Below are 13,371 nucleotides of genomic sequence, written 5' to 3'. Positions count from 1 at the left end.
GGCCTACTGTGAAGCACCAAGCCTGCCACCAAATTCATGTTGTCTACGCTGAACAAGTCCCTCCCACATTGTTGAGTAAGATGTGTGGGTTCAACCTGGCTGCCCTAGCCGTGATTTATTGGCTCTCATCTCAAAGTTCCCAGGGTCTCCAGTCTTTGATGCAAATGAGCCAGTCTCCTGCCTCCCTCTGATCCTTTTTACCCCCTGAAGGTCTTTAGCTGCAAGAGTGTGTGCGATCAAATGTAAGGTTTCCTAAATTCAACCTCCCCTCCCTCAGCCCACACACAGTTTTCCTCCTTGTAGGATAAAACAAACATTTATCTAAAAATTGGAAAGACTCCCCCCTAACCCCCCCACATAAAGCTTCTTCAGCTGATAGGGCATGAGCCAGGCTACGCTGCAGTAGTCAGATGTGTCAAAATCATTCCAAACCTACCATTTGCCCATAAAACATAACCCAGAGATAGTCTAAAAAGAAATTATTAGAAAATTGCTTTCCATCCTAATTACCACAAATAACAAAGGAGAAACTAACCAAAGCAATGACTTAGAAAAGTGACTCAGTTTGGGCAATTACACAGATAAAAGCTACATTCAGCAGGCGGTTGACACAAATTTGTTATTGCCTGCCAACCCTGGTTATTCGGGGGGGCTACAGTAAAAACTCCACAATGTGCTTCTAATAACTTCAGATAGTTTTACTTGCAAGAAATCCTTTGCAATGTTATAGATTCCTAAGGGTATCAGTGCTTTTACAAAAAGCAAGTTGGAGTAAAAAATATATATTTTCCTTTATTTTAGAAAAATAATAGAAAACAATAGAAAAATAATGATGGAGATAAAGGAAGAGAACAAGAGGTTTGTCTCTAAGCAGTAAACAAAGATCAGGAAACAACAGTTTGATGTGCCTGAACCTATATAAAATCTATTCCAGAAATTAATTTTTTAATAAACAAAAGGGGAGACCAAGATTTGGTAGTTTGGGGGAGAAAGGAGGATAGGATGAAAAATCAGAAGCATAGTCAATACAGTACACTTAAATGAAACACCTAAAATCTTAATTATCAGCAAGTCACTTTGTGGCTCCATTGTGTTTTTTCAACAGTAAAATTCCATGAAAATCAGTCTTGTAAATTGTCAAGGGCCCAATCTTTGCACAATACAAACTGAACTCCTTAGAGATTCGATAGTTATTTGCTTTGTCTCTGATTTTAATATCCTACTGAAATACATTTTTTTTATTAAGCCGGTAAATTACAAAAGAGAGATTTCAATTTGAAAAGCACACTCAAACGCTGCATTTACTGGGTATTTATCCCTAAGTGCACGGTTTCCAAAACATGACCTCCATCTTCATTATGCATCAAATTAAAGGATTTTAAAACAGTAAAAACACGTTTCACAAGCAGTATGGAAGAGAATGAGACTATACATGAAATTGTCTTAAAAATGCAGAGACTTTTTTATAGTCAACTAGAGGCCCGGTGCACAAAAATTTGTGCACTGGGGGGCGGGGGGGGGCATTCCTCAGCCCAGCCTGTGCCCTCTCGCAGTCTGGGACCCCTCGGGGGATGACCACCTGCTGGCTTAGGCCCACTCCCTGGGGGATTGGGCCTAAGCTGGCAGTCAGACATCCCTCTGGCAGCCTGGGAGCCCTCGGGGGATGTCCACTTGCCAGCGGGGAGCAGGCCTAAGCTGCAGTTGGACATCCTTAGCGCTGGTGAGGAGCCGCTATACTGGCAGCCATCAGCCTGGCTTGTGGCTGAGCAGAGCTCCCCCTGTGGGAGCGCACTGACCACCAGGGGGCAGCTCCTGCATTGAGCATCTTCCCCCTGGTGGTCAGTGTGTGTCATAGTGACCAGTCATTCCCAGTTGTTCTGCTGTTGTGGTCAATTTGCATATTACCCTTTTCTTATATAGGATAGAGGCCTGGTGCATGGGTGGGAGCCAGCTGGTTTTCCCTGAAGGGTGTCCCAGATCAGGGTGGGGGTCCCGCTGGGGTGCCTGGCCACCCTGGGTGAGTAGCTGATGGCTGTTTGCAGGCTGGCCACAGCCCCTTCAGGGTAGGGGTCACCCCTGGGGTGCCTGGCCAGCCTGAGTGAGGAGCTAATGGCTGTTTGCAGGCTGGCCACAGCCCCTTCAGGGTGGGGTTCCTCGCTAGGGTGCCTCGCCAGCCTGAGTGAGGGGCTGATGGCCTTTTTTCAGGCTGGCCAAGCCCCCTAGCGGGGATCCTCACCCCATGAGGGTGTGGGCAGCCTGGGTGAGGGGCTGATGGCTCTTTGCAGGCTGGCCACAGCCCCTTCAGGGTGGGGGTTCCCACTGGGGTGCTTGGCCAGCCTGGGTGAGGTGCTGAGGGCCGTTTTCAGGCTGGCCACACCCCCTTCAGGGTGGGGGGTCCTGCTGGGGTGCCCGGCCCATCTGGGTGAGGGGCTGATGGCTGTTTGCAGGCTGGCCAAGCCCCCCAGCAGGGACCCTCACCCCATGAGGGTGTGGCCATCCTGGGTAAGGGGCTGATGGCTGTTTGCAGGCTGGCCATGGCCCCCAGCCACCCAAGCTCCCAGTGCAGGCTAGCTGGAAGCAGGTTCTGGGGTTTATTTATCTTCTATAATTGAAACTTTGTTGCCTTGAGCGGAGGCCACAGCCAACCAGGGCAGATGGAAAGCTTGGCTTCCTTCATCGCCGGGGCAACCAAGCCTCCTGCTTGCTCCAGCTCTGTGGCTGCCGGCCGCCATCTTGGGTGGGTTAATTTGCATGCAGTCACTCTGATTGGCTGGTGGGTGTGGCTTGGGGGCATAGTGAAGGTGTGATCAATTTGCATGTTTCTCTTTTATTAGATGATATTTCACTTCATAAAGGAGAGGGGTCAGCGATATGTTAAATTACTGTTGGGAAATATTTATTTGTGTGATCACTAGCTAAAAAGTAGTGCAATAAATTAATTAATAATTATTCTCATTTTATAGTAATAATACTGCCTTAATGTATATCTGTATATTTTATAGGTACTTTGAACAAAACTCTTAAACCGTTATTGAATAACACCAAAAATATCATTCCCAGAACTCAAAAAAAATATGACTCAAAGTAAGCAAGTAAAAATATTAAAGAGTACTAGAAAAAGATTTTTTTTTAGTTAGTTTTACATTTGACTCCTCTGTTATTTTAAAATGTCATGGTAAACGGCTCAGTAAGGATAGGGTGGAAGGAAGGGAATCTCAGAGCAGCTCAGTGTAACACAACACATATCTGAGCATCTACTTTGTCTCAGACATGGCAGGAATGCAGGGGACACATGTGTCTATTTGAAAGTTTTGTCCAACTTCCCATCTAGTTTTAGCTTCCCCAGTCTATATAACACATAACTCCACATCAGCTCCCTAACCAAGTATCTGGTTCTATAGGCAGAGGCCTGACAAGAAGACAATGGCACACAGAGATAGATCATTAGAGGAGTGTTATTAACAAAGGCATCAGTGAGGTACTGGCAGTAGTGTGCTGGTCACTGACTTGGGGGTGGGAGCCCTGATTTATAGCAATTGCCAATTTCCGAGGTGCAAATACTTCCACCATGGCAGATTTCAAGTTACCAAGGTGAGGTCCCCAAGCCAGAAATACACAAGAGATGTGCATGATCAAATCTTGACAGGCAATACCAGCCAGCTCAGCTGGCCCCAGCACACCACTGAGGGAAACCTCAGGGATAATGCAGTACCCCAGGGTTAATAACAGTTGGAAACTTTAAGCCACCTAAACCTATCCAAACCCAAGGAGAGCAAGGTGGAGATGTAAACTTTATTCAAGGGGAAAAAAGCTAGGCTATTATGACATCTCAAGGTGGTAGACCTCACAAGTTAAAGCCAGCCAGGAGCCAGAAACCATGGGAGACTATTGACAAAATCAATATAGGTCAGCCTCCCGCGATGCAGAGCAGCTTGGAAAAGAAAAGAGATGCTCAACATCACTAGCTATAATGGAAATGCTTATCAAAACCACAATGAGATACCACCTTACACCTGTTAAAATGACTATTATCAATAAGATAAGCAATAACAAGTGTTGGAGAGGATGTGGAAAAAGGGAACACTTGTAACACTGAAGGTGCGAATGCAAATTGGTGCTGCCTCTATGGAAAACAGTATGGATATTCCTCAAAGAATTAAGAACAGAGCTGCCATATGACCTAACAATCCTTCTTCTGGGTATCTACCAGAAAAATTTGAAAACACTTCTTCATAAAGATATCTATACCCCGGTGTTCACTGCAGCACTATTCACATAGCCAAGACATGGAAATAACCTAAGTGTCCTTGGATGGATGATTGGATAAATAAATGTGGTACATATATACAATGGAATACTATGAATCTTGAGAATACCATGCTAAGTGAAATAAGTCAGATAGAAAAGGATAAGAACCATATTATTTTATTCATATGTGGGATATAAAACAAAAAAAACAACAAATGAACAAACAAAACAAACAAACTCACAGACACAGACAACAGTATGGCAGTTACCAGAGGAGAGGAGAGTAGAGGAAGGATGAAGAGGGTAAAGGGGATCAAATATATGGTGATAAGAGACTAGACCAGTGATGGCCAACCTATGACACGCGTGTCAGAGGTGACATGCGAACTCATTTTTTTGGTTGATTTTTCTTTGTTAAATGGCATTTAAATATATAAAATAAATATCAAAAATGTAAGTCTTTGTTTTGCTATGGTTGTAAATATCAAAAAATTTCTATATGTGACATGGCACCAGAGTTAAGTTAGGGTTTTCAAAATGCTGACACGCCAAGCTCAAAAGGTTCGCCATCACTGGAATAGACTTTGGGTGGTGAGCACACAATGGAATATACAAATGATATATTATAAAATTGTATGCTTGAAACTTGTATAATGTTATTAACCAATGTTACCCCAATAAATTTAATTTTAAGAAAAGAAAGAATGGCTCTAAGGAGGAAACATGATATGTAGTACATCAGGCCATGTAGAGACTCAAAGCACAAATGTAATAGCATAGAACTCTAACCCAGTCAATCCCTATAATGCTGAGAGAAAACAAAAGTAAATAAAATAAAAACGTAAAAATGCATTTAGATGAAATAAATATAGTCTTGTCATTCAAATTAACTCATTTTCTCCCATGACTATGAAGGTCTAGTCTAAAATAGGTTTTCCAAATTCACTCTTCATGGAAATAAAAAGTTAAGCAGGAAATAAACATCGGTACAACTTGCCAATATATTATCACCTTGCAAATGCTGAGTCCAGCACTCTGAGAATGCCAGTGGAGGATGCCTATGCTAGTGTTTTAAGGGAAAAGGGGAGGTAATGAGAGGCTATTCCTCTTCTTTCCAGAAGCATCTTATGTCACTGCAGCTATGACAAACAATGGTTCTGAGGCACTCTCGGTTAACAGTACATTAATAATTACAGGATTGACTCAATTAACTTCAGAACATCAGTTTTATGCAACATAGGACTAATCGAAAAGTTGTCGTTTTAATTTACACAATGAACAATCTTAGGAGGAGTTAAGCAAATTGATTCTGATTATTGACATAACTCGATTAACACCCAATCAGAAGAGTTTTAAGTAATTTGGTCACTACCAGGAGTGCATGTCTGCTACAGCAGAGACCGTGAAACTGAGGGAGATGCTGAAGGTTCCCCGAGGCAACACTTGCATAGAGAACAAGCAGAGCATCCAACAAATCCCAGCATCCAGAATACGCTGGAAACTCACAGTGGATGAGCAACCAAGTCAGCAGCCAAAGAAGGCATAGCCCAGGGGAATGAAACTTGTTTAAAGTCTCAGAACAAAGTTTCACACATTCTGCAATGGCCTTCTTTAATCTGGCTTAAGGGATCTGGTCACCCCACAGCCAACCTCACACAAAAAGAAATGGCTAGAAAATCTAAGAATAATTTTGGGTGAGGAGTTTATAAGGGGAAATTGTGTAGCATGTGTTGAGTCACCATAACTACTCTTCAAACTTTGGAGAGGTTTATAACATATGTTGGTCTTCATCGTGGATTTCTCCGTGAGAAATCACAATGTCTCACTCACTTTGGTATTCCTGGTCCCTCGCAAAGGATCGGACACACAAGAGGTCCACCGTGCTTGTGAAACTGAACCGCAAGCTAGCCTGTGCTTTGCATTTCAATTTGTCTTTGATTTGATTTTTTATTCCTCCATGAAATCTGTGCCTTTCCTTCAGTGATTTTTGTTTTATTTCTTCCACTAAAATAAACATAAATCATTCACTTCCTAGTTCCTTCCCACTTCCAGCTCTAATTCTTACATAATCTTTGTCCCCAGGGTTTACTGCTTCTAGGTTCAATCAAAGGAGTCTCTTACACACACACACACACACACACACACACACACACACACACTGCCTATGACCTTTGTGCTCAGTTCTAAGTGTGCAAGTCTTTTACGTCATTTATCATCATGTGTGAGTTCACATGTGAGAACTTTGCAACACACAGGAGATACCAATGCGTCCCAAAAGACAAGAGCAAGTTTTATTTTCATTTCATTTTGATCATGTGCTCAACTACTAACATAACCCTAAATAACCCTGTTTCATTACTAGCTTGCTTGGGCAATGTCACTATTGAAAACAAAAAAAGAGGAGAAAACACCAAGTGTTGGCAAGGATGTGGAGTGACAAGAACCCTCACGTACTGTTGGTGGGAATGTAAATGGATATGAACCCTTTGGAAAATTGTTTGGCAGCCTCCACTGCGGTTAAACATATGCCTCTAGGCATATATCCAATACATGCCCACACATCCCAAAAGACGTGTGCAAGAATGTTTGCAGCAACATTAATAGCACAACACTTGAAACAACCCACATGTTGTTGGAAGAGGTCACTGAGAGGATATGATCTGCCAATTGACTCTTGAGCTGGACCCAGGCAATCAGAGGCTCCTCAGCCCCTGCCCTGACCTTGAAATGTACGTTCTGCCCATGGTTCCCACAGTGGGACCTATTTCAAGGACACAGTCTTGAGAAAGTAAAGTGTTGTTGAGACCATCTGGACTGATACGTGAATGAACCCAGTAAGGCCTCTTTGAAAACTTTGGAAATTCTGGTAGGCGGGGCGGAGATCTACCCATCTGCAGCCTCGTTTGAAAGCTCCCTTGTTCACTGAGCCTGCCGCCTATCATTCTGGAGTGGTCTGCCTCTTTCTTCAGTCTCTCCCTGCCTGCCGTGTACAGGGGCCAGTTAGCCAGCAAACACGTGTCCATCGAGAGCATTCAGAATGGATGCATGACATGGGTGTTATAGTCATACCATCAAGTACTATACAGCAGTGACAATGACATGACAGGACACACAGCAACATGGGTGAATCTCCAAATGAAGTCTTGTGTATGGAAAGCTCAAAAACACACTAAATGAACTCCAGTGCTCAGAACTGCAAAACAAGGTGGCAAAATGATGAGGAAATGCAAGTGATCACCTTAAAGTCAGGAGATGGTCCCCTTTGGAGAGCAAGGGACTTGGGATCAGGGAGCATCCCAGGAGCGTCTGGAGAGCTGATGAGATTCTTGACATCGGTGGTGATGGCACAATATTTACTTTATACAAATGCGTTAAGCTGTACCAAACTATTTTATATGCCTTTCTATTGTAGTATTAAGTGATTTTAAAAACGGAAAGAAGAATTAAGACAACTGTTACCAAATTAAAAAAAAAAAAAGATTTTCAGGTGGAAAAGGGAGTGGGCTAGGTCAGTTTCATTCCACTGCCCTCAAATGAGTGGTAGCTGTACAAGGGTAGACTTGGGTGAGATCACACAGTAACAACCACAATAAGAACAGGAAGGGGAGAAGGAAGTAGAAGAGAGGAATACAGGAGAGGAGAAGAGAGGAGAGAAGAGGAGGGGAGGGGAGGGGAGGGGAGGGGAGGGGAGGGGAGGAGAGGAGAGGAGAGGAGAGGAGAGGAGAGGAGAGGAGAGGAGAGGAGAGGAGAGGAGAGGAGAGGAGAGGAGAGGAGAGGAGAGGAGAGGAGAGGAGAGGAGAGGAGAGAGAAAAAGTAGTTCACAACTATGGTTTCTTGAAAACCAGAACATTCCTTATGAGAGAGTGAGTGTCCCACCACAGAAGCTAGTCAAGCATAGTCTAGCTACGCACTGGGAGGAATGTTCTGAAAAAGATTTAAACACTGGAAAAGAACTTGTAATGAATGTCCTTTCAGAGCTAAAGTGCTATGATTCTTGCTCACCAGTTACAGGTGTGGCCACTTAAAGACAAAAAAACAAACAAACCGTGGTCCAAATATCTTAAATCTACAAAGCAGACACTCACTTTGCAAAAAGGGTTCGTTTCAATAAAGAACTAAAGTATATTTTAAATGTTTGTTTCCAAGCCATTAACTATCTAACCAAAAATAAAGGGGAGGGAAGAATGAGGGACTTCAAGGTAACGCTGAAGGACCCAGTGCCAAATGAAGCCCCATCATAAATGAAGAGCTTGTGTCAGAAAAAATGGAAGCCAGAGATTCAATTTCCCCACACATTCCTCAAATGTCTCTATTTTTTAATGATATGTTAATAAAACAGATGAATATCATAAAAATCATGGAGTTTGGGGTTTATGTGAAATCACAAGACTTCGTCCTCTCAATCCCCCAGCTAATATCAGCCAATAGATTCAACTTTCAGACACTTTCGAAGAAAGACAGCGAGCCTGGGCTGAAGGTTATCTTAGAACAGATTCCAAGAAAAAACAAACTCCGTCGAGTGGGTCCTAATCCAGATGATCATCTATTCCCCTTTCAGTGTAAGAATGGATTTTAACGAGTTTTGTTTTATAAACATTCCCGTGGCTCAACACATCTGTGAGGAGACACAACGCTACCCCATGGCTCTCATCCTGTTTGCTAACTAATTATATCAACAACCTGAACCAACTTAACACTATGCAAAAACACAGCTGATTTAGCAATCTGTAAATTATACATGTACATAAATCTGGACCCAAATGTGCTGCGCCTCACTCCTGCTAATGTGCATGGATTCTTACTGGCACCTACAACTGTTTGATATAGGTTTCCGAGTACTAAAACATATGCTCTCCTCAAATGGGACCACTTAGGGTAATATTTTTGTAGTTTCCTGGCACTGAGGTCTGCCAGCCTTCCTAAGCCAGAGCTCCTATTTGCTTCAGCAAGCATTCAGAAAAGTAAGTGCCTGAAGATTTAAGCAACAATCAAAAAATATACTGGACTTTCCAATATGAATCTGACGAGAAGCAGGCTGGCTCTGTGTCAAGAAAGTCAACATAAAGATTTGAAACGATGGGCAATATGACCCTACACAAAATCAAATCAAATCTGGCCCGTTCCTGCTGATTACTTACAACTACACAATTAAGAGATAATTATCAAATCTCTTCAAATGGTATTCCAGATGTATCCAAGAAGGTTAAACTGGATTCTAGTCCCATCAAGACCAGTAAACACCTTTAAAATGTGGATTTTTTTTTAAATCCAATGTCAAGCCAGGAAACGTTGTGGAACAGGGGTAAGATCCTTGGACCAAGACTCACTAGAATGTAACTTACCCAGTTACATTCTCTCTATATCCCCAGCGTTCCGTAAGTACATATCTCAATAAATCTTTGTGGAATGAATGAGCCAGTCACAACTGCTGAATAGTCCCTGAGCTGCCTTTTACTGCCATTTCTAAAGCTCCCTCTTCCTAACTAAGCATAAGTAAATTATTTAACCTGAGGATTCTTAGTTCCTGAAACTCTGAAATGGAAACACTGCACCTCCTTTGCTGTCTTATGAGGATCAAAGGTGATATTTTATGAAAAGTGACTTAATATTTTAGAACGGGCACATGAATGTTATCCTGCCAAACCATTGGCAAAGGTAAAACTTACCGCCCTCCCTTGAAACAGAATTAGCTTCTCCTTTGCCCTGTTATTCTGTTTGGATGTGGTAGCGTGGCCGTTAGCCAAAATGGATGTTGTTCTTGTTGTTATAACATTTTATTTCATCTCCACTGGGAAATTACGCTTCTCTAGAGAAAACAATGGTAATACAAGGAAGGTCATCGCATGGTGTACCCTAAGGAGCGTGACACAGGGGTCAAGAGGCTTAGGGCCTCATCAGTTCTGCCCTTAATTATTTGAGGAAAAGCTGTGCTTCAGTTTTTTCATCTATACAATGATGGGGAAGGAGGACAGACTCCATCTAAGGTCTGTCTTACCCTACAGTTCTAAGACATTCCAGACACCAGATATTCAAATGCCCCAAAAAAAAAGTCAGTTCTGTTATCCATTAGCATATAATGAGAACAGTGTTTTTGAGGATGATGAAAACATTTCTACAGCGGAAGTCATAATGTCTGAGCAACAATGATGCTACCACAAACGATGAATGCTATCCTCAAAGAACACCCACCTCAGGCACTATATGCCTGCCACCTTGAACGTCACTCAATATTCATGGGACTCAGTTTTCTGGTCTTTAAAAGAGAAACAAAAATGCTTCATAAAACCACTGGGAGAAAATACCTTAAAAAAGTGATCAAAAAGTAGTGCTATTTAAAGGTAAAATGCTATTTAAAAGACTGTAATGCCCAAAACAAGGCCGGTGGATTTTAGAAGACAATCAATATTTATAAATAGACCTTTTCCATCACAATAAAATAATACAATGCATGTAGATATTGTGGTATTTCCAAGAGTCCACTTTTTTTTTTCTATTTGTGTTCAGGAGATATTATGAAAGAGATCACTACAAATTTAAATTCCACGTTTCAAGATCAGAATCTTTTTCTCTGAAATAATACATAATATTGAAAGTTCATCCACCTCTCCCAACATGTTTCTGTTTTTGCTGTTGATGCTGTTTGGTTGGTTGGTTGGTTAATTGAAGTCAAGCTTTTGGAAGTGGTGCTGAAATTAAAGTGCCAGTACTGATAATACTCCCAGCTAGTTATTCTATTGAGGTTCTACATATGCCTACAGAGGGGAAGGGTTAGTCTAAAATCCACTAAACTAGAAGATATTCTACCTTCTCCGCTTCAGGGTTGTTTTCAATTGTGGTATCAGCTTCAGGATTCTTTTTTGAAATTTTTATCTTATTGTGGTATTAGCTCCAGGATTCTTAAGTTCCTCCTACCAAGCCCAAGGAACCTTGTGACTATTACATGCAAGACTCCTTACTGCTCTCTCCATTCAAAAACATAACATGGTCTACATTAGATACAGGGCTTCCCCCCTCACTTAAAGGACTCTGCCTCTTCACAAAATAATAATAATAATAATAAATTTAAAAAATGAAATTGTCATTGATACTTATGAGAAAGTTGATGTCTCTGGCAAGGGGGTCCCCAAATCTGCAAGACTGCCTCCATACCCCCTCACAGGCCAATAACAATAGCAGTCACAGTACGTTAAACTCTTAAACAGTGATTTTATGTTAAAACCTAGGAACACCTCCAGCATTTTTATGGCAGAAGAGTTCATTGTGGCTTTTCGTGTAGTAATTGGAACCCCCTTGCATCCCAGGTAATGGCTGTGACCTTGCTCTAAAAGCCACCTTAGTTAGTTTGCGTCAGGAAGACCTTAAAAGAAAAGGGGACTGACCAGAAACTCTTCAATAATCTTCTTCGTAAGCCGCACATAATAAATGGCCATTCATTCCTAAGAAGTACTGAACACATGATGATTTGCTACCCTCGTTACATTTTTTATTATAAGATAAACTTAAATCACTTTGAAATTAAAGAGTCTTTCTTAGTAGCATAAGTCACTTTTCATGCCCTTCCCCCAAATCCCTAACTAAATCCAAAGAGAAGCCCGTCGCTTTAACACAAGCTCCTTAAGGCTCTGAAGCCAAGATATTTGCACGTTTTTAAAAGCCATTTCCTGAGTGAGCGCTTCGGGTCCTCCTGATGAATGTCATGTCTCTGAGAGGAGAAGGTCCAGCAGCCTGTGAAGGGCTTCTCATCTGGGGCTGCTCGCCTCTCCTTTGCACCTTCCAGCTGCCCTGCTCCTATTTGCTCTGCAAGCCTTTTAGCCAGGGGGGCTCCGCTGCCCTGAGTCCAGAGGGCATTTGAAAGGCTTCCTTTCCAGCACCAGCTCCGGGACTCTCACCCACCCACCCTCCAGGCTACTGTCCCTCTACATGCCCCGGGAGGGAGGGAGGGAGAGGGGCGGGGAGCATCGGTTTACTGGGTAATGGCGATCTACAGGCTTGGGGAGTTTGGGAATTTGTAGGTGAGCAAGATGCCTGGGCATAAAACACTGCTGTGTTTGGAGGACAGGATCTAAGACAGATTCGTACCTGTGACCACTTAGCCAGCTCAGCACCTGTGCCCGCCACTTCCCGCCCGAGTCCAGGAAATTGTGCCCCTCCTGGCCTTCGCTTCACCTACAAGGGGTGGGTGGCTCGGGGAAGAGGTGGAATCGGGCAGCCTGCTGCATGCACATCCCTAAGTCCCCGCGCCCCCACACCTCGGACTTTTCTGCCTGTCCAGATGGAAGGTGGACGCGGCCGGAGCTGCCCGACCCCACAGCTGCCACCCCCGGTGGGGAGGCGACGCCGCGGGGAGCAGCAGCCGGCGCCCCGAGAGCCTTCGCGGAGGGTGGGCTGTACTCCTGGGGCGTCCAGCTTCCCATCACTTTTCCCCGTACTTTGCTCACCAGCTGCCACGCTCCCTGGAGAGGACCAAGAAGGCGGGAGAAAGGCCCACAAGGCACCCCCGGGACACCTCTCCTCCTGGGATGGGGACCCATCAGACGCCGCCCCGCCTGCCCACCTCTCCCAGCCTCCGGGCTGCCCGGCGCCCGTGCCGCGGCTCCCAGCGCAGCTCCGGGCTCTGCTGCATCCAGGGCGCCGGGCAGCGGGAGGCGGCTGCAATACAGGCGCGGGTGAGAAGCCGGGTCCCTGGACCCCGAATGCACCTCTTACCATTGGACCGCCGGACGATGTTCTCCAGAAACGTGTTCTGCGGGGCCACCAGTCCCCTCCTGCCCCCGGCCATGGTCATCCTCCCGGCGGCTCGGGGTCTCGGGGCTTCCCGGCGCGGCTGCTCACGGCAGCAGGAAGCGGGGCCCGGGGCCCGCGTGCGCTCCCGGCTCGAAGCGCCCCATGCGCCCCGCAGGGATCCGGGCGGGCAGGGGCGGCGGCTCCCTCCCGCGGCCACCCTCGCGCCCACTTCGCGCCTGCCTCCCTGCGGCCCGCCTCGCAGCGCACTCGCTCGGGGCTCGCCTCTCCGCAGCCGCCTCCGGGTGGGCGGAGGGAGCCCGGCGCCCGGGTCGGCGGCGCCCCCTACCGGGCGCGCGCCCCGCGGGCCTGCGGGAGACGGAGCGGGGTCTCGCGGCGGGC

The 13,371-nt window shown here is 44.9% G+C and overlaps 1 protein-coding gene across 2 annotated transcripts in view; it reads right to left on the bottom strand.

Moving 5' to 3' along the window:
* Positions 1–13,167, bottom strand: part of KCNH1 (potassium voltage-gated channel subfamily H member 1) — a 260,977-nt gene extending 247,810 nt beyond the window's left edge. For both annotated transcript variants that reach the window (XM_070396298.1, XM_070396299.1), the window contains exon 1: positions 12,955–13,167. In XM_070396298.1, coding sequence (XP_070252399.1) covers positions 12,955–13,033 — 79 coding nt within the window. In that variant the 5' untranslated portion in view covers positions 13,034–13,167. The remainder of the gene's footprint in view (positions 1–12,954) is intronic.
* Positions 13,168–13,371: the final 204 nt, after the last annotated feature.

This window comes from Myotis yumanensis, unplaced genomic scaffold (genome assembly GCF_028538775.1).
Source record: "Myotis yumanensis isolate MYYU_CA2020_CCGP unplaced genomic scaffold, mMyoYum1.0.hap1 SCAF_17, whole genome shotgun sequence".
Classification (NCBI taxonomy): Eukaryota; Metazoa; Chordata; class Mammalia; order Chiroptera; family Vespertilionidae; genus Myotis; species Myotis yumanensis.
This window is presented reverse-complemented; position numbering and strand designations above follow the sequence as displayed.